Genomic DNA, 26827 nt, shown 5'->3' on the forward strand with positions numbered 1-26827 from the left:
AATAACATTTTTATATAATATTAAAACTCACTATAATAGGCAAAAATGGTTAATTCCATATTTTGAATTTTGCTGAATAATATCTTTATTTAGGCATGTGGGACTTAATTCGGTTAACGGCTTAAATATTATGTGAATACAGTTGATTCACATTTTATACTTTTCCTTGAAACATTTTGCGGGATTTCTATTTTAAAATCTCGTTCTAAATTTCGGTACCAATAATATATCGTTGCCGTTCGGATCGCCATATTGGAATTGTATATGAAGAAGCCGTTGTTTTCTTTGGACATAATAATATCTCTCCAATTGATTCTACAGCCAGAACATGACGTAATAGAGAAGTTTTCTCATAAATTGTTATGTAATTATTATGTTTTATCTTCCTTATAGAACAGTCATTGGGTACTTAATGCAAATATTAAGTCATAAATCAAATAATTATTAAGTACACACAAAGATTTTAACATTGTTTACACATAACACTTTTTCTTCTTTTTTCACTTTTGGCAGAAATACTACAAATTAACAAATTCAATGTACACTTTGATTAACTGAGTAAATAACAAAATCTACGATTTTGAAGAACAAATTTTGTTTAACTTCCACCAAAACAAAATAAAACGCCATTTTGAATTCAAATTAACAAACAACGAATCAACATCAAGACGTTGTCTATGCTTAAGTCTTAACCATTGACAAGAAATCGAAGAAAGAAAGAAATAATTTATAATTAATGTACTAGCTTAAAATTAAAATGTACAAAAATAAGGTTTAAAAAAAAAGAAGAAATAATAATAAATAATTAAAACTAAAATATTAAATCTTACAATATATGATTACATCGGAGAGGCCAACATTAGAAATATTTTTATTTTTTCTAAATGTTGGCATGCCAGACTCGCCCTTAGGTCTTGGAAAAGTACAAAATAATTTGAACTCTATGTCAATTGAATGAAGTTTAAAATTGCTTGATAATGGAATCCTAACCAAAACGATGTTCTAAGTGTCGACCCACTGGCAACTTATTGTAATCACTATGTAATTCATTATTTTTGCTAATTTTGTGGAACTGTTCACTTCAACTAAAATCAACAAAGTTATGTCAGGTTTCATCTGTCATTTGTCAATGTCAATCTCAATCTCAGTAATTGTTCAATTTGACGCGGAAATAATAATAATATACCCATCTCTTCCTTACAACAGTGGTTTTACCTTAGAAAAAGCATCTACACTCTTTTTATTAGCGCCCTCTTCATTGGCATCGATGTATTTGCTGCCACGGACGCCATCTTATTTTACGGTTTTGTTTACATGTGGGAAGATGTCATTGTGAAATTTTTATGATTTTCCAGTGTTTTTCGACCATAAGCGAGTGTAATAAGTATAATTGAAAATAATAATAGGTACCATGAAGTGTTCTATAGTAGGTTGTGGCCTATGCCAAAGCAAAAAAAGGCCGAATCTAACCTTTCACCGGTAAGTGGCTAACACACTAACATTTCGTTAAATTGTTGCATATATTAGAGTGTATTTAATATCAATCAAGTGTATAGAAATCTTTTAATCATTTTACATTTAATCATCTACTACTCGACCAAGCCAACTAGACGCTCGGGTGGAATGCGGCCTCCCCGCCCGCTTACCGCCTCAGGTACCGCGTTCGCCTTAGTACGGTTCGCAGCATCGACGCATTCGTACGTTTCGCATCGCTAGTTATTTCTGTACTTTTTATTATTAATCGTTAAAGCTTGTTGTTGACTGTTAAGTTTTTCGTTGTTAATTGTTTAAGTTTTTACTGTGTTGTTATTCATAGACAGCCCTCGAAATGGGGAAAAATAAGACTATTCATAGCGGAGAGCGAACAGTGATATTATTAATATTTTTTTTTTGCTATCTGTACCCGAGACATGGGCGGGTGACGTCACAGTTGAAAAGGGTCTAGTTGGCTTGGTCGAGTAGTAAGTTATTATGAGCTGTAGAAACCCGCTATATTCTCATTATTTCATTTGCATCAAAAACACAAACAGAGTGCTAGTGTCGTACAATTTTAGCATAAACACCTTTATATCGATAAATTATTAATTACGTGCGAAGTTATATATTGTTGTATATTTTCTCGTTTTAGTTTACCAACTAACGAATCCCGGCGAAAGGCGTGGTTGGAAAAGATTGGCATTGAAAATATCCGGCCAGGAACTAAAATCATTCATGTGTGCTCCTTGCACTTTGAAGAGAGCGCATTTAATAAGACTTTAAACATCGTTAGATTGAGAGATGATGCTATCCCAACAGTATTAGCAAAGGTAAATAATTCATCAATCTTTTTATTAAACAACTAGCTGCTCCGTTTCACCCCCGTGGCTCCAATCCTGTTAGTCGAAGCGTGGTGATATATATCCTATAGCCTTCCTCGATGAATGAGCTATCTAACACCGAAATAATTTTTCAAATCGGACCAGTAGTTCCCTAGACTAGCGCATTCAAACAAACAAATAAACTCTTCAGCTTTATAATATTATTATAGTATAGACTTTATTTAGCTCATCCTGTTTGTTTTTTTTAGGTCCAAGGTAGTTATTGAAATTTTACCCCCTTACTGTTGACCGATTAATCTAATTGCTATATGCTTCACAATATCTTTTTTGACTGATATGCTCTAGAGACTAGAGTGTCATGAGACAAGTGCTGTGATGACTAGTACTTAAAACCTACTGAGTTATTTTTGAAGTGAAACTTTTTTATCGGGGTTGGACAAAAATTTAGTGTAACATTTTTGCGTTACGCCGTACGCGTGACATTTTTGCGTTACGACTTACGCCGTACGCGTGACATTTTTGCGTTACGTCGTACGCGTGACATTTTTGCGTTACGCCGTACGCGTGACATTTTTGCGTTACGCCATACTCGTGAAATTTTTAAGATCATAAAGAAGTTTCACTTCTTACGTGTGTACTCTAGTACACTCATAAATTTTTTTTAATTTTAATATATTACCTACATTATTAAGATCTTTTTCTGTACTTAATATTGTAAAATGGAAAGATTGATTTTGTATGCACAAAAAGACCTCAAAACTACTGGTCCAATTTTTAAATTCTTTCGTTGTTGGAAAGCTACACTATCCATAAGTATAATACACTATGTTTGTTCAATAAATTCTTTTAATAAAAAAAAATACTAAAAGTTTTACAATTTACCAAACATGGAGTCCATGTTTCTGTAGCAATCTATTTATTATTACTTGGGACCATATCCAATGTTATAAGTAACATTTTTATCTCTTTCAGGCAGACCATCCATCTCAATTTGCCTTAATTGACATGTCAAATACTACTGATCAACCATCATGCTCAGGTTATCCAGATCCACAAGATGCCAAGGATCTTGAATTGGTAAGAGCAGTTCTTTAATAGAAAACCTATATGAAATAATTCTTGTTTAAAAAAAGGAAACTTCAATACGTAACTTTTTCATAGTCTTAGTCATTCATGCTGAGATTCATGCGTATAATTATGAGAACTTTTATCAATAATTAAAATTTCTTTAATGTTTTAGGCTTCAGCACTCAAAGAATTAAAAAAATTAAAAGAAACAGTGGAGAAACAGAAAAAGAAAATTAAATGTTTACATGAAGTGGTCCGTCAACAAAAATTGAAAATTGAAACCTTTAAAAATATCATTATTGAATTGAAGGAGAAGAATTTAATAAATATGGAGACATCCATATTATTACAGCAGATTTTAAAATATAAAGGATTGCCTTTGCCAAAACAGTACTCAGAAGAAATTAGAAAGTTTGCTCTGACCATACATTTTTATTCGCCAAAGGCTTACGACTACATCCGAAGAACGTATGATTCCCGTCTTCCGCATCCACGTACACTAAGAAAGTGGTACCAAAATGTGAAGCCAAGGTTAAGGCAACTAAAGAGCCCGTCATAGATGAAATGTCTATCAGAAAATCACTTATATGGGATCCACAGTCAAAGCAGTATCATGGTCGAGTAAACATCGGGTCTGACGTCGATAGTGACAGTAGGTACTGAAGTGGCAAGCCAAAGTTTTGTATTTCTACTTAACTGTGTAAATGGAAAATGGAAACTGTCCATAGCATATTTTCTCATCACTAGTTTAAGCGGTGAACAAAAAGCAGGTCTGTTGCTATCATGTTTACACAAATGTTTTGAGGTTGGTGTTAATGTCATCGGCGTGATGTTTGATGGGCCTGCATCGAATTTTTCCATGTATCAATATTTGGGATGAAATCTCATGCAAATGAATGAGACCTTCTTTTGTTTCGAGGATCATAAAATATATGCCATTATTGACCCTTGTCATGCGCTCAAATTAGTTCGAAACACATTTGGAGACAAAAAAGTTTTGTTTGACTCGTTTGGAGCAAAAATTAATTACAATTTGTTAGTAAACTTGATGAATTGCAGGAGAGCGAAGGCTTCATCTGGCCACTAAAGTCATGAAAGCGCATGTGTTTTTCAATAAACAAAAAATGAAGGTCCGTTCAGCAACGCAGTTGCTTAGCGTGTCAGTTGCCGACGCACTTGAGTATTGCGGCAAAGAGTTAGAAATCGCAGGTTTCGAAGATTGTGACGGGACCATATTTTTTGTCAGGATTTTGAACAATTTATTTGATGTGCTGAACAGCTATTCAGTGAGACCTCCAGTGTGGAAAAAGCTATTTGCATTAATAACTATAGACTTGTGGAAGCGCTTTTTGAAAAAGCTGAAAAGTACATCCGTACATTAAGAGTCTCAGAGGAAGATCGGTTTTATCGACCTAATCGTCGATATGAAAAGTGCTTTACAATTGTTTAAGAAGTTAGTACAGTAAAAGTTCTTTATTCGCGGGCAATAGGTTCCGTAAATGTGCCGCGAATAGAGAAACCGTGAATATGGAATGGTAATTTGTATGGGGTTATAGGGGATACGTTCCTAGGTGACGAAATAAGGAAGCAAATACATAAAGAAATCAGTTATATTGAAATTTTTGACCATACATTATTATTAATTACCATTTAATTAGGTATTATCTTCAGGTTTAGGCAATGGCTTAGCACTTTTATCTCGTTTTTTAGTCAACATCATAAATTCGTAGTTGTAGTGCAGGCGTTTTCTAAGGATAACAATTGATTTTTATTTAGGTAAATACATATATGTATGTACCGAATACCGATGTACCGATTCGCTTCGCGAATAAAGAATTTTGGGCCGCGAATATAGAAATTAGGTCGCATTTTTTCCACCCGCGAATAGTGAAACCGCGAATGAAGGAAACGCGAATAGGGAACTTTGACTGTACTTGAAAGTTTCATCCTGGTGTACTTACCGATATACAAACCTTTAATGATCTCACAGAAAAAAAATCGTTTGTAGAGGTTGAAGAGGACGACAGCGAGTTATCCGATGAATATTTAGACTGTCTCAATAGTAACATCTCAAAATATGCTGAGTCTGTTGTCACATATATTGCAGGGTTTGTAGCGAGGAAATTATCTCGAAATTTAAAATGTTCAGTCTGTGAGTCATTATTGCGTGGAGACTCAAATTTACTCAAAATCCTTAATAGCTTACAATTTACAAAACACACGGAGGCCTTATTTATCCTTCAAAAGGCCTAGAGAACATTTGTCTGAAAACCGAGAAGATATTAAAAAGAAATTATACATTCTTAATAGAAAAAAATCTTAGTAGTAGGATTAATCGATATTTTAAAATGGTAACTACAATATTTTTATCTTTGTCATTATAATTATTATTATTATAAATAAACTCGGTTTAAAAAAGAAAATATAAATAGTCTGAAAAGATCAACGACCTGTTAACATAACAACATTATAATATTTTATAGATATGATAATAATATAATTATTATCTCTTTTAACTTTGTACTTAAAGCTTGCTTTGTACCTTCAAACATAACATTCAATAAATACATAGGTAAATTTATGAGATTAAAAATATTTTATAGGTATTTATTATAGATAGTAGGTACTCTAAAAATGTATTGAAGAATTCATCCTACTAATATTATAAATGCGAAAGTTTGTGAGGATGTGTGTGTTTTTGTTACTCTTTCACGCAAATACTACTGAACCGATTACAATTAAATTTAGCACACATATAGAGTGTAACTTGGATTAACACATGATTTTTATCCCGGAAATCCACGAAACGGGAACTATACGGGTTTTTCTCGGGAAATGCGGGCGAAGCCGCGGGCGGAAAGCTAGTAGTCAAATAAAACAAAAGCTGCCTACATAATCTTTATTGAATAAATTACAAAATTGCAACATACTCGCGTTGTTTTAAAAATAAACACTGAATTATCTTAAATCGCATAAAATATGCCCATAAATGGACTGTGACATTATATTTTGTGAAGCATACATTGGAATGGTATTGGAGCAAGAGGAATACATTTTTATTCTTAATTTTGAAGCAAATCACATATTTATTTAGAGTATATTCATGTTATTATCACAAATAAGCCTATTTCGTTGTTACATAGACAAATTGTGAAGCCATTGGTTATAGAGTAAAAATTAGTTAACCAATCATTGTTCATCAAAAAGATGTTTTTTTATTTTCAACCAATCAGATTTTAGCATTTAACGAATATAGGATATGTCAGGGCTTCAGTAAACATAGACTAAACTATTATGAGCCCAATAATAATTTACAAAAACCAAATATGTATGTAACAGATCAAAAATTTAAATTCTTGCACCCAAAATGCCCCTTATGTATAAAAACCTATTTAATGTTTTATTGTTTATTTCATTGTCTTCTATGTGAAATAGCATATAAGTGAAAGGCAAAACATATACAATACATAAACAGTAAGTAGGGGCGGTAAATATAATATGTTTGAGATATTCCGGGACCGATTTGGTTCAACTCTTTAAGTACTGATCACACCAATCTATCTATTTATCTATTATTTAATTACATATAAAAATAACCACTGCAAGCATTTTATAGAGAACACATCACATACAAATTGCATTATATTTATAAGCGGAGTAAAAAATTCATTTATGAATTGATTTTTAAGGAAATTATGAGTAATTGTTTGAGGATTAAACTACATAAGTTTTTTTAATGTTATTATATTGATATAATAAGCACAAAATCATGGAAAACATTCTAGAAAATTCCATGTAAATTGTGTAATCAGAAATGACTTCAAATTAATTGAACAGTTTGAAGCCTTTTTTTTTTCAGATATAATATCTTTTCAGTGTTCAAAACGACGATTTCATGACAAAACTAAAAATACCAAGCCAATCAATAAAAATAAATTTATTACTCAGTTTATAATATGAAACATCTAACATACATTTTGGGCACTGCTATATAAAATTCAAGCCATATGCAACAATAAAAACAACAGTGCTCATAATATTTATTGTAATAGCACAGATAATATAACCAATGACTATATGAAGCACAAATCAGCCCCGATCCATGTATACATTTATGGCAGTGAGTTAATAAAATAACTTGAGGGTAGTTAAAAAAAAAAGCAATAAATAAAAATTGCATAATTGATATATTTGTTTGCAAATTCATATAGTTTTCCACTTCAAAATGGCTTCCAGAATGAGTTTTTAGTTGAAATAGAACTTATATGAGATCACCAACTACATCTTAATGCGGGTAAAAAATTACATATACTCGATTGTATACAGACAAAACACACCTATTGCACATGCACATTTGGACACAACTCAAAGCACAAAATTTACCATTTTCCAACACATTTTTCTGTAATTACTTATAAACTCACTGCCACAAACTTGAAAACACTATTGAAATGTAACTTGTATATTTAGCTATTTTTATTTAGAAACCACTTCAAGCTTCTCGCTTTTCTATCTTCATGTTTAATGTATAGCGATGAGACCAGATTCCAGAAGCTTGTGGATCTTGGCAGCAATGTCTGGGTTTTTCAGATGATCCTGCAACGCATGAGGGTCTTGTTGCATTTGCTCCAGGATGCACCTCATCGCTGGGTCACGGAGGATCTGTTGGACCTCTGGGTCCGACATGGCTCGCTTGCGGACCTGAGAGATTGTTATGTTATTAATATGTTTGTGTGTCTATGTAAATAGAGATATATTTAAACAGGTATATTTGTTAAAATCGACGTGAATTGTTAATGTTGAGTATTTTCATGGACGGCAACTGCCACCTTCCGTCGAGTTACCTATTTCAATGCAGGATATGTTTTAAAAACATTGTTTTTATAAGTGTTTTTTTTTTAGTTTTTATAGAAAATGTTAATAAATTGTAATGAAAAATTGGATAGTGAATTGAACAGTGAAAATGGGAAACGGATATGAACAGTTACCACTGTTCATATCTATTTCACACTAGCGGTCCGCCCCGGCTTCGCCCGTGGTACATATTTATGTTTTCTCTACATAAGAACCATCCTGGTACTTCAAGGAATATAATAAAAAAAGAATTATCGAAATCGATCCACCCGTTTTCGAGTTATGCGCTTACCAACACATTTTGCGATTCATTTTTATATTATAGATTATAACCTGTTTTAACCAGTGAAGGAAAATATTGCGACACGTCGCTTTCGCAATGTTGTCCTTCACTGGTACAAGGAAAAAAACTTCAACAAATGTCGTAAACTTAAATATTTTCTGGTATTTAAGCATTTGAATACTACAAAATTATATTATGCTCTGCCCTATTCCTCTCTTCAAACTAACTTCCTTCCGTATGTCTGGTTGTCTGGAAGAAATCGTTATTTAGCGATAAGACCGCCATTTGTTTTAATTTATAATTAGATTAAGTTCCTAGTTATTTCAGAGCAATAAAGTATGAATCTATATATATATAAAACTCAAAGGTGACTGATATAGTGATCTATCAACGCACAGCCCAAACCACTGAACGTATCGGGCTGAAATTTGGCATGTAGGTAGATGTTAGGACGTAGGCATCCGCTAAGAAAGGATTTCCCGAAATTCTTGCGGGAACGGGGAAAAACGGGGATGCACGTACAAAGTCGTGGGCGGAAGCTAGTAAATAAATAAAATTAAATACTTATACTACTTACCTCTTCAGGATTAGAATTAAGTTGTGTAGAACAAGCGCGGTAACCCTCGAGGGCCTCTGCATTGCTAGGGTCCAATTCTAGGGCCTTCTGGTAGGCGTTCAGTGCTTTAGCGTGTTGTTGCATACCCTGCGAATTTATGTGTAAGTTTAGATGAAGAAAATAATTTAAAAAGCTCAATAGAGAAATAAAGGCTAAGAAAATATTCTCAATTTATGAGAATTTTCAAAAACTAAAGGCTTTTAACGGATTCTAAACATGATTTATTTCTTTATATTACAAATTGGAAAAAAACTTTTATTTAATATAATTTTTCAGTTAGATTTATTTCTTTATATTAAAAATTGGAAAAAAACTTTTATTGAATATAATTTTTTAGTTAGATTTATTTCTTTATATTACAAATTGGAAAAAAAACTTTTATTCAATATAATTAACTAGTTTATACATTAAGATAAAGCATATAATTAAACCAACACCCAACTTAACATACATAAAGAAATAAACGCACCTGCAAAATCTTCCCCTTTCGGATCCAGCCCTTAATAAACTTGGGGTCAAGCTTGCAGCACTGATCGCAGTCCTTAAGCCCTAGATCGAAGGCCGCTAGCTTTGTGTAGCAGGCCGCTCGGTTTGAGTACAATTTGGCATCATCTGGGTTGCGCTTGATGGCTTCGGAGTAATGTTTCATGGCTGTGCTGTAGTCGCCTGTAATATATTGTAATTGTTACACTTATTTCAACACTATCATAGTATAAAATAAAATGTAATAATATAGATTTAATAGAAACTATAAGACAAGCTTAAACTCATGAAATGATTGTATTGTCACCAATCCTTGATAAGTGGACAAAGTTTCAATTAAATCTAAAAATCAAATCGTAAAGAAGACGATTACATACAAACATGTCGGTTGTATACAAACATACAGATGAAGCTAATAAAAACGTGTTAATAATAAATTATCACAACATCGTTTAAAACAAAGTCGCATTTCGCCTTCTGTGTATACTTATATCTTTAAAAAAAATTACACAACAGATTAAATTGGGATATTCTTTTAATAAGATAGAGTGGTTCACGAATAAGGTTTTAGTATATAATTTATTAGGTTTTAGACAAAGCGCGCGAAGTCTCGAGCGGAAAGCTAGTTACAGTTAAGAATTTGTAATCTATATTGATAGCTATATAAGACACAATAATTTCTCTATTATTTAATATTCATATCATATTTGTACTTGATATACATTTGTTACACAAAATTAAATAACATTGTATGTTATCACAGAGGTTCAAATAATAATAATTAATAACTATTTACTATTCTTATCTAGGTCCTTATACAGATACATTGTTATAACTTAATTATCATCAATTTGTGAAGTACTGGTTATAAAGCTTATTATTTTTAGAACGGTACAAACTCAAAAATCAAACATATTATTCAACTAAACTCATTTTAGAAACACATTGGAATCATCAGAATAAATAGTCATTATTTAAAAAAAAATCATGTGCCTATTCACCAGTGTGTGTGCCAAGCACACGTATCAGAAGTGAAACTTATTTTGCAAGATTCAAAGATACCAAACTGTCACCTTACTCCATGACGTGACGGTATTGCCATGACGCGACCTCGAAATTTTACTCTCATCGCCCCGAAAGAAGTTTCACTATAAAAAAAATTTACATGATATAAAAAAAAATCTCACCTTTCTTGAAATACTCGTTCCCTAGCTCCTTCTCTTGTTCCGCCTTCACCGGATCCACATACGCCTTTTTCTCCTCTACCGCTATTCTCTTGTCCACCTCACTAAGGAGCGTCTTTATTTCGGGAGTACGATGCTCGGACATTGACTTCTCATAGTATGTCTTCGCTAGCTTCCATTGCTCCATCTTTTTGTATGCGTTACCTGGAACGGCGATTGTGAGATTCCAATTTGTATAAGTGTTCCTATAGGGCATTTATTTGAAATTTTATTGAGAAATTTCAAAAATTTCTAGCTCTTGCCGCAGATTGGTAAAAAGACGCGAGTTCGAATACCGCCTTGTGATCGATTTTTTTCATTTCTATACAAAAATTACTCATTTAAACAGCATTTAAATGTTATTAATGTAAAATCTAATTGCATAGTATAATAACAATATACTTGTCAAAGCTTTGATATATGAACAATCTTATTTCTTACAAGGCTCCTTATTTCCCTGGTTTTAGTGTCATTGCAATATTGTGGGACACTTTATGATGAATAATAAATGAATATTTAAGTTTAAGATTAACTATGTTTGTTATTTTGAGAATACATTGTAAGGCAGGGGGCCACAAACTGAATTGAATCAAATAAAATTAAAACAACAAAAGATCAATAAATAGCAAAATAAAATGTGTCAATGTTGTATCTTATAAAGATAATAAATTAATATCATGATTTTAATTTATTACAACTATTGTGATACCTAAGTTTAATTTTTAAATATCCCATTGTGTACGTTGTACAACTCACTTGGTTAATTTATGAATTCATTGTTCTGTTTCTGCAAAATACATTTTGATTATGTATTATGCTTTATCATAAAAATCAAGTAAATACTTTTGTATAATTTTGGATGTATTTTAAAATATTGAAATTTTTACAAATTTATTCAAAGTAAAACTGATGACATTAGTGAAATTTGATTTAAACATAAACAACCATTCTCTGTGTACTGTAGCATTATTTAAAAATTTACTCCTATAATTGTAAAAATAGGCATCACACCCTTAAATGTATTTTAAATCATGCAACATATGTATCTTCAAAAACCAGAGAAATACTTGTACAAAATACTCACCAATTCTAGTAAACGCCTTGGCGATTAATTTGAAGTCGGCTCTATTCTCTCTACCTATTTCTATAGCTTTCTCGCATTCCTTAATACACTTCTCATACTCTTTCTGTTCAAAATATACTGCGGCTAAGTTTGTTAGGAATGTTATGTCTGTAGGGTCATGTTCTATGGCCTTATTGTAATGATGGATAGCACAATCAAACTCCTTCTTCTTATAATATTCGTTGCCTAACTCTTTCTCTTGCAGGGCGAGTCTGCGATGCTCAGGTAAGTCTTCTGTTTTTGGTTTAGGTGGTTCCTCTTTCTTTGGTGGCGGGCCGGGTTTCGGTTCCGGAGCTGGTGGGTCTACGTCCATCGGTGATCCGAGATTCGCTCCCAACATCACACTTATTGTTGTTAAGAGACGCTTGTCATCCATTTTCATGTCTAGTGATGCGAAATCGTAAGGGTCTAACCCAGAGCCCAATTTCTACAAAAACAAAAATAACTATGATATATTTATATATTTTTAAATCATGAGTCATCAGCAACAAAGTTTAAATATTTACTGTGGTAAACTATTCTAACTAGAAATTATGACAGTATGATGAATTATGAGACACATGATTACAATTTTGCAAATTTTTAATAAATAATTACTGCAAATTTAAAATTTTTGTTTAAATTTAACCACAATTAAATATTGATAATAGAACACTTAATTCCTGTTAACAAAGAAACATTACCTTGACCATATTCATATATTCCGGATCGTTCAGCCATTCCCTAGTCTGTGGGTTTGCCCTTAGCTTTTCCAATATTTGTTCTGTTCTTAAATTTGCTTCTTCTGCTTGTTTCTTTACTTCTGCTAATCCAGCAGCCAATTGCTGATTATTTGGTTCAAGTTCTAGGCCCTTTTCATAAGCTTCAATAGCTTCTTTATGCATGCCTAAGTAAGCTAAAGCACTGCCTTTTCTGGAGTAACCTTTGCTCCATGAAGGGTTCAACGACACGCATTTGTTTGCGTCCTCCAACGCTGCAGAATAATTACCGGCCTTTGCATAGGCAGCTGATCTATTACTGAATAAAACGTGGTTTTTGGGATCTAAGTTTATACCTTCTGTATAACACTTAACCGCCTCATCGAAATTGCCAGAGGCTAATGCCGCATTACCTTTTTCTTTCAACTGATTGACCTAAAACAATGTTTTATTAATTACAATGCCGATTACATGCAAAAAACATACAGTCGGCATAACCTTACCTGTTCCATGATTATACAAAAATTAACTTGCAAATAAAAAGTAACGTAATCGCACTTATTTAACGTAAGTATCACTTATTGTATAGAATTCGCGATTAACACTCTTTGTTCGTCGCGCTCTTCAGAGATCTAGAAATAGTATAAATTAACGAATGAACACTGACACTTCAAATTCGAGAAAATTCTCGCTTTTGGCGAATTTTACATAATATTTTAGTATGGCAATATATTTTCATGTTAAAAAGAAATTTATTTTTGAATAATCTGTAAACGAAACAGAATATTAATTGTCACGGAAACAGATAAATTAACATTATAATGTCTGTAGTTGTATTTTTAAGCTGTGGTGTTTGCATAATCTGTGGTTTTTAACTGTCCTAGCTAGTGTCACGCTAATCGCTATTTTGTAGTTTCGTGATTGTAAATTGTAATGTATAATCGTTGTGGGGAATACCAAGGGACTTTGTGCTGATCGATGGCCGTTTGAGTATTTCCGTGGTGTATTAGAAGCGGGCTGCGCGTTCCCGCTATTCCTGGTGACTCATCGAAGCTCCCCATACACTTGTCATCATGGACACGGATGATGGTGAATCTTCTAGCAGTGGGCCTATGTCTAGCTTGAATAGCTTGTTTTCATTTACAAGTCCTGCTGTGAAGAAATTACTTGGCTGGAAACAGGTATTTTAAAAGTTCACAAAACATGTTTAAACTTTCAACCGCGCTTTCTAGAGTAATAACACTTTGATTATAGTTTACAACTAAATCGAACTACATGGTAATTTAGACATGCCCTGTTTACAGTGTATTTAATACTTAAGAAATCTGATATTTAAATTAGTATCAAAATTCAATGTAAATTCTGTGTAAATCATTCAAATGTGTAAATTGTTATTTCTAGAGATACTGATTTATAATAATTTGTAACTTGTATGTAAAATATTAGCATATTATCTAAAGTAAAGATTTTAAATAAGAATATAGTTACTTTTGATGTACATAATTAATTGAGTAATGAGTCAAATCAATGTAACCTTACCCTTGGAGAATCTTGTTTGGGAAAACCCAAGCTTTTCTCTTCTAATCAATAGTAAGTTCACTTTACACTTTGCTTTATGTTTAGGTATGAAATAAAATGATTTAATTATTCAATATATAAATAAGGTAATAATTAAAGTTTTGGACAATAACTTCATGTGTATTTCTCAATGCATTCTTATTTTATAACAGTAAAACCATGTTACAATTTAATGTTTACTAAGTAATAGGTTACTTAAAAGTATAAAAATAACAAAATTCAGTATTGGAGAAACTATTTTTTTAATAGTGGTATAAATAATGACTGTTTTTGATATACATTCAGAAAATATTGAAAATTTGTTAAAATGTTAAAGGTATATCTGCGATTTGATTGATGTTGGTATAAAAGTGTAAATTTTTTCAAGCATAAATCCTCATCTCTACTTGAAACATGCAAAATTGTGTAGACATAATTGCCATTCATTAAAAATTGAACCAATATGTGAAACTGACTGACTAATACAAAGAAAATTATGCTATCTATTACTTTAGTAGCTATTAGTGTAATAATTGCCTTTTGAACTTTACCTGTGAAAAACTCAGTCAAAACATATATTTCTACTAATATTATAAATTCAAAAGTTTGCGAGGCTGGATGGATGGATGTTGGTTATTCATTTACGTTAAAACTACTGAAACAATTACAATGAAATTTGGTTTTTCAAAATTACAAAAAAAAATTACTACTTTTAGTCCCGGAAATCCCTCAGGAACGCGAACTATGCATGTTTTTCTTTGAAAACGTAGATGAAGCCACGGGCAGAAATTTGCAATGATAATTTTCTTAAACAGATGTTAAAAATCTTAATATAAGTACCATAGTTAACCCCTTTAGTTGTTACCATAAGTGATCTTAAAAATATTGCAAGGAAGAAACAATTGTGTTTTTTTTTAAATGTTATTTTTAATGTTTTCACACAAAAACTAATTTAAAATATTCTTTGTAAGAAAGCTTTACTATTTATAAGTAACATAAGCTATATTTTATCCCAGGTCAAACCAGGTGGATCCAGGATGAGTGGCTAGTCTAGTTATATAGTTAAAGGAAATTTTGTTTGTTTATGTGTTATCAATAGTATAAAATGAGTCATATTATTGGTTCATATTTGTAAATTTCTCGGTACAGTGATTCATGTAATACTGTTTAGAAAATAATGATGAATGAGTTATGTTCTGCATTACTTTGAGCTAGCAATCTTTTTTGTATTTGATGGCAGGTGAACTTATCAGTGGTTTTAATAAAATACTGAATAGTTAGTTTAAATTCACTGATATCAGTACACTTAATATCTTCTGATATTAAATAGACATTTTTACCATATAAAATACCTCATTATTTTGCCTATCTTTTTCCTTGTGAAAAATAGTCGGCACTAACAATTTTATGTACCCACTAATTTCTGTGTATCGACAGCGACCGCCTCCTTGGTACAGTGGTTGACTAGTGAGCGTAGAACCGAGGGGTCCTGGGTTCGATTCCCAGTGGAGACGAAGAAAAAAAAAATGTCTCGGTCTGGCAGGACACAGAAGGCTGATCACCTACTTGTCCCTAAAGAAAATAAATCAGTGAAACAGATGTATGAATAATGCATCTGCCCCTTACCCCACTACGGGGACACGGGACTTCACACTACACAATTTCTGTGTATAAACAACATCTTTTAATAACTTCAGGGTGACGAAGAAGAGAAATGGGCGGAGAAGGCAGTGGACAGTCTAGTTAAGAAGCTCAAAAAGAGGAAAGGTGCCATCGAGGAGCTCGAACGGGCACTCTCGTGTCCCGGCACGCCGTCCAAATGCGTCACTATACCGCGCTCCTTGGATGGCAGGTTGCAGGTAATTAAAAGTGTTTACTCCCGACAGTATTGTTGACAGGAAATTCTAGCTGTGGAACTTTCACTTTCCTGTGTAATTAATGTTTTTCAATTATTTTAATTTTTTTCTAATTGACCTTCTGTTCCGATAGAAAAAAAACAATATGTTATTTTATGTAACTTAGAGACAGTTATCGAAATATTCAATATATTTTTATGATACGGTTAATCTGTTTACAATGTTCATCTATTACAATTTCAGGTATCTCACAGAAAAGGCTTGCCGCACGTTATCTACTGCCGAGTGTGGCGCTGGCCGGATCTTCAAAGCCACCATGAGCTCAAACCACTCGAAATATGCCAATATCCCTTCAGCGCGAAACAGAAAGAGGTCTGCATTAACCCTTACCATTATAAAAGGGTGGAAAGCCCAGTGTTACCACCAGTATTGGTTCCGCGGCATTCAGAATTCGCTCCAGGGCATTCCTTGCTGCCCTTTCAAAGGACGGCAGAGCCAGCTATGCCGCATAATGTCTCATATTCTGGCTCCGGGTTTCCACCGTCTGCGAGTTCTGAGTTACCAGATACGCCCCCACCGGCATATTCACCACCCTCTGATGATACAGAACCTCCTGGGGAAGTAGCCCCAGTGTCGTACCAAGAACCGTTGTATTGGGCCTCCGTAGCATACTACGAACTTAACTGTAGAGTCGGGGAAGTGTTCCACTGCAACTCGCATTCAGTCGTCGTTGACGGGTTCACCGACCCCTCGAATAACAGTGACCGTTTCTGCTTAGGACAACTCAGTAATGTGAACAGGAACTCGACGATCGAAAACACGAGGCGTCATATAGGCAAAGGGGTGCATTTGTATTACGTAGGGGGGGAAGTGTACGCGGAGTGTTTGTCGGACGCGGCCATATTTGTTCAGAGTCGAAACTGCAATCACCACCATGGCTTTCACCCGTCGACCGTGTGTAAGATACCGCCCGGTTGTTCGTTAAAGATATTCAATAATCGTGAGTTCGCTCAACTGCTGTCGCAGAGCGTTAACCATGGCTTTGAAGCTGTCTACGAGCTAACTAAAATGTGTACCATACGTATGTCGTTCGTGAAGGGCTGGGGCGCGGAGTATCACAGGCAAGACGTCACCTCGACGCCATGTTGGATCGAAATACACTTACACGGCCCGCTACAGTGGCTTGATAAAGTTCTTACACAAATGGGCTCCCCGCATAACGCGATTTCGTCCGTGTCTTAGCCGGAATATACGTTTTATTTGATATAAATCTCACAACATTTTTGCATTTTAAACTACAAAATATACGTGCCATAGATATATGTTCACTTTAGGTTCAAATTATAACTCATATGAAACGGAAAAAAAACATTGTAAAAACAAATCCTCGATTTACATTCATTCATTGCAATCAATATCGTAAAGGACATCTCAAAATATAATTTTTATTTGAATTATATTTTTTTATTAAATCGTAGCTCAAATTATGTGTCCAAGTTTATGAAAAGTAAGACGTATTTTAAGTATTTCTATAATTAATATAAAGACATACGAATAATATTAATAAATGACAAGTAAAGATATTATTTGTGTAAATAATCCGTTTTGGTGGATAGAAGTGCTTTTAAGTTTATACCTATAGCTATTATATAAAATAAAATTCTCATATTTTAGCGCTGAGTTGCATAAAACGAAAGACATACATTTGACATAAAGAAAAAAAATCAAGTGCTTATTAGCCAAATCGAAAAAAAATAAAAAATAAACAACAATTATTTGAACTGGCAACATTATTTAAGCACAACATATTCAGATATCATTACAATACAGTGGCTCCATTTGTGTCAAAAATATAAATAATATTAAGAAATGTGATTTTTATTTTTAAACTTGGAAATTTGTAAATAATTTGGACATGTAGTGCATTGGGGCCACAATTAATTTCTCTAGAGATATTTTTAGGTTATGTATGTTACATTTAATATAGTTTTACATAGTCGTATGTAGCTTCGTAGTTATTATATAGTCATGATCAGGGATATAAAATGGCGGATATTGGCTGTAAATATGCTGATTTTGTGTATTGACTTCTATTCATTTTGTATGACTTTTTACTAAAAACAATTTAGAACTTTCGTTTTTCGAACTTTCGTTTCGAACTATAGAAGAGACTAGAATAGGCTGATATTCTTTGTATGATATTTTAAATAAGATTAATCTAAGAATATTTAACTATAAAAAAATTAAGCATCAATTATTTACAGGTATGTTAACCCAGTGTAGTTATTATGCCCTCATTAATATTTTTTGTCGACTTTTCCCTCTGTTTTATTAGATGTTATAAAATTACTGTGTAAGCAGCTCTACTAGCTGATGCCCGCAACTTCGCCCGCTGTCAAAAAAAAATTCATAGTGCAAATTTCACCTATTTTAACCGACATTAATAGATCAGACAGTCAGTCAGACATAGGCGTTTCATATTTTAGGATTACATAATATACTAGTTTCCGCCCACGACTTTGTACGTGCATCCCCGTTTTTCTCCGTTCCCGCAAGAATTTCGGAAATCCTTTTTTAGCGGATGCCTACGTCCTAACATCTACCTGCATGTCAAATTTCAGCCCGATACGTCCAGTGGTTTGGGTTGTGCGTTGATAGATCACTATATCAGTCCCCTTTGAGCTTTATATATATAGATTAATAGATCAGACAGTCAGTCAGACACCTTTGCGTTTCATATTTTAGGATTACATAATAATATATTGGTTGTTGTGAAAAGTCATACAAAGTGTAATAGATTGATATTGGTGAGGTAATATTGCAAGTGCCATTTTATTTTCATGCGTACAAATTTTGTACAAGCGGAATGTAGAGGGATTTTTAGAATTTTTTAGTGTAAAAATGTAAATCGAATGTGTTTATACGTTTAGGAACATGATATTGGTATTGATTTAAATTCTTTATTCGTTTTAGGGCTGATTTTTCAATCCTTGGTTAAAACTTATTCGCCGAATAATGTATAAAACTATCATTTTAAAAACATATTCTAATTGCCTGTATTTGAGTTTACGTGACATTTTAATATTATCGTGTAATTCTTTAGTGGGCGGATAAGTTTTATCCAAGCATTGAAAAATCGGCGTTTAATCTTTGAAACATTAAAATGTATGCACTCTAACAGTTTTCACTAAGAAACCAAATTGGGATGATGCCAACTAAATATTGATTTGATCTCAGAATAATGTGTAAGGTTTCTTTAGTTCCTACTAAAGACTAGGCACGTCCCAGCTCTTATTATTAACGATTAAATCTTTTATAGTGGAATTATTGTGAATAAAAAAAAATGTTGTGTGGTTTTATGAAACCACGGTAAAAGTGAAACTTTCCGAACACTGCTTTATACCTACTCAGCAGCCGACCGTCACGCGACATGCGCTACACAGACCAAAAAGTTTGAGACGATGTAATAAAAGTTTCACTTTAAAATTGTGTATTTCTAAAGGATTGACCCTGTTTAATTAAATTTTTAATGTTATGACGAATTCAATGTGAAAGTAATATTCATGACATGTTCCTGTATTGTGAATTGATTCGTTTTTCCTAAGGATTATTGTATTTTGACACATCTTTAAAAAATGTAAAATCTTTCAAATCTTATATATAAAAATGAATCGCAAAATGTGTTGGTAAGCGCATAACTCGAGAACGGCTGAACCGATTTCGATAATTCTTTTTTTATTATATTCCTTGAAGTACGAGGATGGTTTTTATGTAGAGAAAACGTAAACATGTACCACGGGCGAAGCCGGGGCGGACCGCTAGTGTATAATAAAAATGTATTCATTTTATATTAAAGGTTCGGGACATGATAATTCTGAATGCTCTATAAAATTCATTTCATAAACTATGATGATGTATAATAATAAATTTTCTACAACACTGCTCATAAATTGTAAAGAAAAACTGTAATAAATTCGAATTGTATAATTATGAAATAGTTAAACATATAATAAAACAAAATATGGTGAACATATTATATTTTGCATATTGTATTCTCTATATTATAAATTACGGACTAAGGTTGTTCAGAGAATTTTTAGTAAAATATAATTTCAATTAAATGGTAACCAAGTACTTTTTGTAGCAATGCAGACGAGATATAATAGATGATAGTCGCAAAATAACAAATGCAATCAATCTTAAACAGGACTATATTCAACTATGATAAAAACATAAAAAAGTCACTCGGGAGTAACAGATTTTTGCTAGTGAAAGAATTTTCGAAATCATAAATTATTTAGATTAATCACATGTTTAATTAAAATTCTGGATCGCTACAAAATCGCCACAAAATAATCATCGTTCTGTTGTTTAATGGTAACCTACCATTTTGTAGCATTATGTTCAATATACATAAATTAATATGCCTTAAAATCGTTATTACTGTTATACTCTGTATGCCTAAACTATGTGCCTATGAATTTTGTAATATACCGTCCAAAATGTTCACTTCTGTTTCATCCGATATGTCGTACGATCTGATGTCGTCACGACTTAATTGAAACGATCTTTTATCGTTGCAATGCAGTTAAAGAATTATGTAAAAGTTACAAAAAATTAGATGAATATTAAATAACATTAATTATAAACGGAATTAGAAATATATAATTACAGTCCATTTTTCTTATTATAATACGTCTGATAACAATAGTATTGTAAAATCTGAAACAATATAGTAGTGTATAGAAAAAGATAGTCTTTTCTGTATGAAAAAGGCCATATTATACTGGGCAGTGCTTTTATTTTACTATTGTCATTTCAAATGTACTGAATACGTGCCTTTGTTGGTAACAAATATGTATTTATATTTTATATTCTACAGTAACGCATTCGTGCCTACTTGTTGTACACCAGTAAAATGCCTTATTTAGAGGAAATTATTAATTATATAAATATTATTAACATATAAATATATGCTATTTTATGCACGGGATAAGTATTGCTTATTGTTATACATATTGTATAATTATACACTATTGTATATGTTTATAATAGGTACACTCTATGATATGTGTCAATAAGGAATAATAAATTGTAATGAAGCTATTCTTTATTGTCACATATCATATTTTATAGTCACTGTTGCTAACGATAATTATATTAAATATACACTAGAAGAAAACAAAGAAATAATTGGTTTTTCGTTTTTAAGCGTAGGTTATATTTTTCAATAAAATGAGATACAATTGAGCATAGTCTTTTTAAACATTGCAAGCGCGAGTTCATTTTCAAAGCCCTTTGGATATTCTGAACAAGTTTAATTATTGTGTGGAATTATACAGATTATTATGTTTTGTGCACAGTGAAATTATGTATTTATAATATTTAGTTGTAAATAAAAATGTAAGTGAATGTAATACTTATGTAGTTTCATCTACACATTGTTACATACATTTGTTTTTTAATGAACGTGGCTCGTCACAAGGAATTTAAATTGGAACAGCGATATTATTTTATAGTCTGTAATATATGTGTGGTTTTGTTGCCATGTGTAAAAATGTATATCTGTGATTGGCTGTATGCGTTGAGTTCTAAATTTAAATTGACTTTTTTTTCTCATTTGACATTTCGCAGTAAGTGTTCCTATGTTAAGGTTGTCTCGCTACAAAATGTTGACACTGTCAGGACAGGGTTAGTGTTAAGCATTTTATTGTATGTCTGTATACAATTAAATAGGAAAAGATGCCATTGTTCGTGTAACTTTTATGATATTTTTCTCCGTATAGTAACTACATAAATAAAGTTTCTTTTATTTATGTTGATTTTTATTTTGTAACCAAAGTACTTGAAACCCTGTTCAATATGTTGAATATGCAAGCAAACTTATGTTATTAAGTTGTATTATACTTCACCGATTGAATTGATAGCAGAATCCATTTTTTATCTTGTAATAGTATGTTCTCGAATACCCGACTTCAGAAATGTGTGTGGTGATGGCTTCAGTAGTTAAGACTTTATATAGACTCTTCTAATTAAGTCAACTAAACTATTTCAACAACTGTCGAAGTTGACAAGCACTATTACTCATCAGTGTTCTAGTGTTTATGTTCGGTGATAACCACTTCTTGACCTACGGGCGACAATCCTTGCTTCACCATAACAAGAAAATAAATAATAGGCATTATTTTTTGTCTGGCCTCGCCTGCCATGCCATCGTCGAATCTGCACTGAACAGAATTTCCACGTTCAATACACATACTTTTAAACACCCAGTAATTTATTTGGCGCAACGATCCACCACATAATAATGGCTTTAATCCAACCATAACGATTACGCAACTTTATATCATAGTCATTCAGTGTGTAACAGTAGCGAAATAACTGCATAACACGTGCTTGGAATAGCAACGTAGGTGTCATGGCCGGTGTTGGTGAAAATGTTATTCTTAATAAATTACGTGGTATTGCGTAAAGGTCGTTTTCAGGAGGGAAAAAGAAGGAATAATTCTGCAGAATAGTAATTTTACTATTGACGAAAAGATGTAAAATTTTCGTCCGCGCCATCTTGGATTTTAGTTTTGACCTCATATTGGTTAATAGCTACCCATGAAAATGACACCCATGACGAAAAGATGTAAAATTTTCGACGGCGCCATCTTGGATTATAGTTTTGACGTAGAATCAAGTTATTGAATAATATACGATTTTGGTTTCGGAGCCCAACATAAAATTGGTCTGTAGGTAGTAGCAGTAGCATACCCAATTTCCTACTTTCATTTTATTACCAATACATTCAATAACTTTTTTTCAGTCGTCGAGCGTCATTTTAAAACATCACTGATTGGTTTTCAACTGACTTCAAAAGAAGGACGATGTTCTCAATTCGACTGTAGGTTTTTTTTGTTAGGTTTGCTGCTTTTGACTTTGTGTAGATAGCTATTTTGATGATTTTTTTAAAACCTTTCATGTGTTCCCATTTAAATTTGGTCTACAATTTATAATTAGTTAGATACCTATAGGTATATTATTTCTTATAATATAAAGCTTTTGTTAAATATACCTAAGGCTTCATCAATGAATATTTAGGAGCAGATGTTTTCCACATCTTCTTACGGGTAAGTCGGATAGTTAACAGCCTTTTATTGACTATTTGTTTATTATTATTTTTGTTGTTGTATAAGCCTTCTGAAATGGAATTCGAGTTACTTTGTTTCTACGCTCACGCGTTAACCACTGTACCAAAAAGGCGGTCAGGGTGATCATCCCGATCACGTAACATGATAACTAGATCTTCTGCTGTTTAATAAATCCACCCTCAACTAATTCTTTTTGTAGATTTAGATGTTAGAATTACGAATAGGTAAGCATGAAGTCATACCTATCATGCTTATAATTTTAAGTGTAATTAACCGAATGACAAGATCAAACTCAAAATAAAAAAAAAAAGCTGACCAGTTTGTAATTGACCAATTAAGTCTATAGACACTTAATAATGTTTAAAGTTCAGTCGTTTCAAATTTATTGTCGCCCAAAGCATGTAAAGCAACACATAGATAGCTACATAATATTATTTGTGATAATATCTATAGGGAGAAATCGATATTATGTAGAATTTGTATGACAAATTAAAGTGTTTTTTACTGTGTTTGTCCACAGTGCAATTTGCACTTGTATGCCTATCTGTTTTTTTAAGTAAAATACTATGTATAGATACATACCTACCTACTGCACCACTTACAAAGGATATAGTTACGGTAAATACCTATAACTAAATAATTAAGTAAAATTATTTCAATGTCCAATGAATAGGTGCGTAAATCAATATTCGAGATCATTCACAAACACAGAAACCAATCAATATATTTCTAAAGCATAATGCATTTTGTTGCAATTCCATAAAGAAATATGATGAAAGATGTAATGATCATCGCAACTGAAGTCAATCGGTAACTCTTTCTGTATCTTGAAATTAAATTAATTATTTGTATTGCAAGCCTAGATGATATTACATTATTCAATATTCATACTTAGGTACTTCTTTATACATACTATGTGCATACGCTCGGATTTTTGCTGTGTTTTTCCTTTTTGGTTTCATGTTTAAATTATAGGTAGACCACGTAGTATTGATAAAGATGAATATTTTGTTATTATTAAATATACTTCTTCGTTTAGAAATTTATAAGTTTTACATCTTTTTTTATAATATAGGTGTAACAGAGTATAATATACTGAAAATACTGCTCTACATATATATGCATCTTTACAGAAATACGTCGAGTCACGCGTGGTAGCGATAAGAAAAAGATGGCGCGTAACGAAAAAATGTTACACTAAATTTTTTTCCAACCCCGATAAAGAAGTTTCACTTCAATAAAAACAATCGTTACCCGTCTCTAAGATTAAACAAGAAAAATGATCCCATTTATCTCTCCATGGAGAACACATATTCTTAAAATTTTCCTACACATAAAGATACTAAGAAGGTAGTTGCCTTTTAATATTTATACTTAATTGTAATGTTCTTAATTCAAGTGGAGGTCATTTAAATGAGTCATGCAATTAAATGATAATTAAAATTTATTGCCGCGTTTTTAAGTCCGCGTATTTATTAAGATTAGAATGTCAATTGACCCATTTATTTACCATAATATGTATATAGAGCAATTGAACTATTTTGAAAACGGGTTTAGTTCAAGTTATCTTCATGACATAGGTACATAATAGTACAAATCTATAAATTACTATTTGGTGGTGATTGATTTTATATTTCGAAACTATGATTATACGGCACTTAGTTACATCATTTTCGGTAATAAATAATTAAAAATTTTCTAAATGAACATAAACATAGGTTCTCGCATATCGGTGGATGTAACAGGGATATAAGACTGAAATTTTAGTTTGGTGTTATATTTATTATCAACTGTTTTAAATTATTTAAACATAGCATCACTCATGGTGCAGAGAATGGACGATGGTTATTATTTGATACTTGTCTAGTTATGTACAGGTACATAATTAAGTAGGTCTACTTAAAAACTATTTCTCTTTCTTCTACGTAAAAACGTACCTAGTTAACTATACCAAAAAAGTTCAATATATCTCTTATAGATTAGTTATGTTCTTTGTTCGCAAACATGCACGTGGTTAAAAGCATGAATCACAATGAAATGACCAAGTTAATTAATAACAAAAAAACCTTATAAAATGAATGAGTGCGTCGTGTCGCTAAATGATACAATCTAATTTACAACATAGTTCGAGAGCTGGTGACAAAATTCAGAGGAGAATGTGAATTATATTTCTTAATACACTGACAATAATACATATAAGGTATTATAGGTTTTGGTTTTAAGTGAGAAATGACTATAATTAAAGCAGGAATATTTCCTTTTCTGATATGGATACAATTCACATGAAATTTTGAAGGGATTTGGGTGGTTTCAGTTTAGGAAAATAATTAGCGTTTCTCATAAAACTATTAATTTGATTTGAAGTTAATAAGCATTCCATTCACAATTTATACTATATCTCTCATTAACATGTCTGTAAATTATGAGTTAATTATTTCAATGAAATCGAATACATAAATATACTGTTACAGTTAACGAGTTAATATTCCAATCAGAGAGGTCCCAACGGAACAATGGAAAGTGTCTATACCCCTACACATTAATAAATGGTGCTTGTATTGTATTTGATTAAAATAACATATTTTTAATCACTTCAGGACTCTCATCTAATTTAGATTGGGAAAACAAATTCTTATTCATTAGTTTATACTAGCGTAATAGCAGCTATGGCTTCAGCTTAAAAGTATAATTAATCAGTATCTTATTATTGCAGTAATTGTGAATTAAAGAACACACTCAATCTACTTACTGCAGAATTTGAATTTGAATGATTGTTAAGACCCATATGTTTGCCTAATATTTCTCTTTTTTTCTAATGTACAAAGGCATACATTCATTCTTCGCAAACAAATACCGCAAAGTAAGATATTTAAATAAAACACCACCCACCTCTCGGACCATACATACCTAGTGACCGGTTGTTCTTGGCCTTGCCTGCGTCTAGATCATTCGGCAAGGGCTGAAGCCTTAAGAATCACTACATTCCTCACATTTTACGCACTTCCCCGATATTAAGCGTCATTTACACTTATTTATACTTCTCTATTTCCTAATTCGATGATGAATAGATTAACAGAGAGTTTATCTGCTTTTCCTGGGTCTTTGTTGCAACGTAGATAAAGTTTTCAATACCTAGTAATTAGCTGCAACTTTGACGAATTAAGTAGTTTTACACTTAAACAAAAGTTGTTCAAGTGAAAATAAGAGATAGCATTACTCTCTTAAAATATAAATTACTAGCTGCTCCTCGCGGTTTCACCCCCGTTGCTCCACTCGTTGGTCTTAGCGTGATGATAGCCTAAAGCCTTCCTCGATAAATGGGCTATATAACACCGAAAGAATTTTTCACATCGGACCAGTAGTTCCTAAGATTAGCGCGTTTAAACAAACAAACAAACTCTTCAGCTTTATACTATTAGTAGTATATTATTATTAGTCTGTGCTATTAGTATAGATTTTAACCTTCAGATGACAAGAATCAGTATTTATATATTTATTTCATTTTTAATTATGCATGTGTAATGTGTATATGCTATAACATGTAGGTTCTTAATACCTACTATACTAAAATATATGAACTAACACCCACACTTAGTTATAGGCTTCATATAA

The 26827-nt window shown here is 32.2% G+C and overlaps 2 protein-coding genes across 2 annotated transcripts; one reads left to right on the plus strand and one right to left on the minus strand.

The window, feature by feature from the left end:
• Positions 1–6271: 6271 nt before the first annotated feature.
• Positions 6272–13379, minus strand: Stip1 (Stress-induced phosphoprotein 1). The gene is made up of 7 exons (XM_090101433.1): positions 13170–13379; positions 12652–13101; positions 11930–12395; positions 10810–11010; positions 9609–9805; positions 9101–9226; positions 6272–8087 (listed from the first exon to the last, which is right to left on the minus strand). Exons 1-7 carry the CDS (start codon positions 13176–13178, stop codon positions 7908–7910), a joined length of 1629 nt encoding a protein of 542 aa, XP_089957559.1. The 5' UTR covers positions 13179–13379; the 3' UTR covers positions 6272–7907.
• A 129-nt stretch (positions 13380–13508) lies between these two features.
• On the plus strand, positions 13509–21895 carry Mad (mothers against decapentaplegic homolog 1). The gene is made up of 3 exons (XM_090101434.1): positions 13509–13847; positions 15921–16082; positions 16323–21895. Exons 1-3 carry the CDS (start codon positions 13740–13742, stop codon positions 17319–17321), a joined length of 1269 nt encoding a protein of 422 aa, XP_089957560.1. The 5' UTR covers positions 13509–13739; the 3' UTR covers positions 17322–21895.
• Positions 21896–26827: the final 4932 nt, after the last annotated feature.

Source organism: Colias eurytheme, chromosome 4 (genome assembly GCF_061535395.1).
Source record: "Colias eurytheme isolate Ceu_HAF_F1 chromosome 4, ilColEury1 Martin Lab GWU primary, whole genome shotgun sequence".
Classification (NCBI taxonomy): Eukaryota; Metazoa; Arthropoda; class Insecta; order Lepidoptera; family Pieridae; genus Colias; species Colias eurytheme.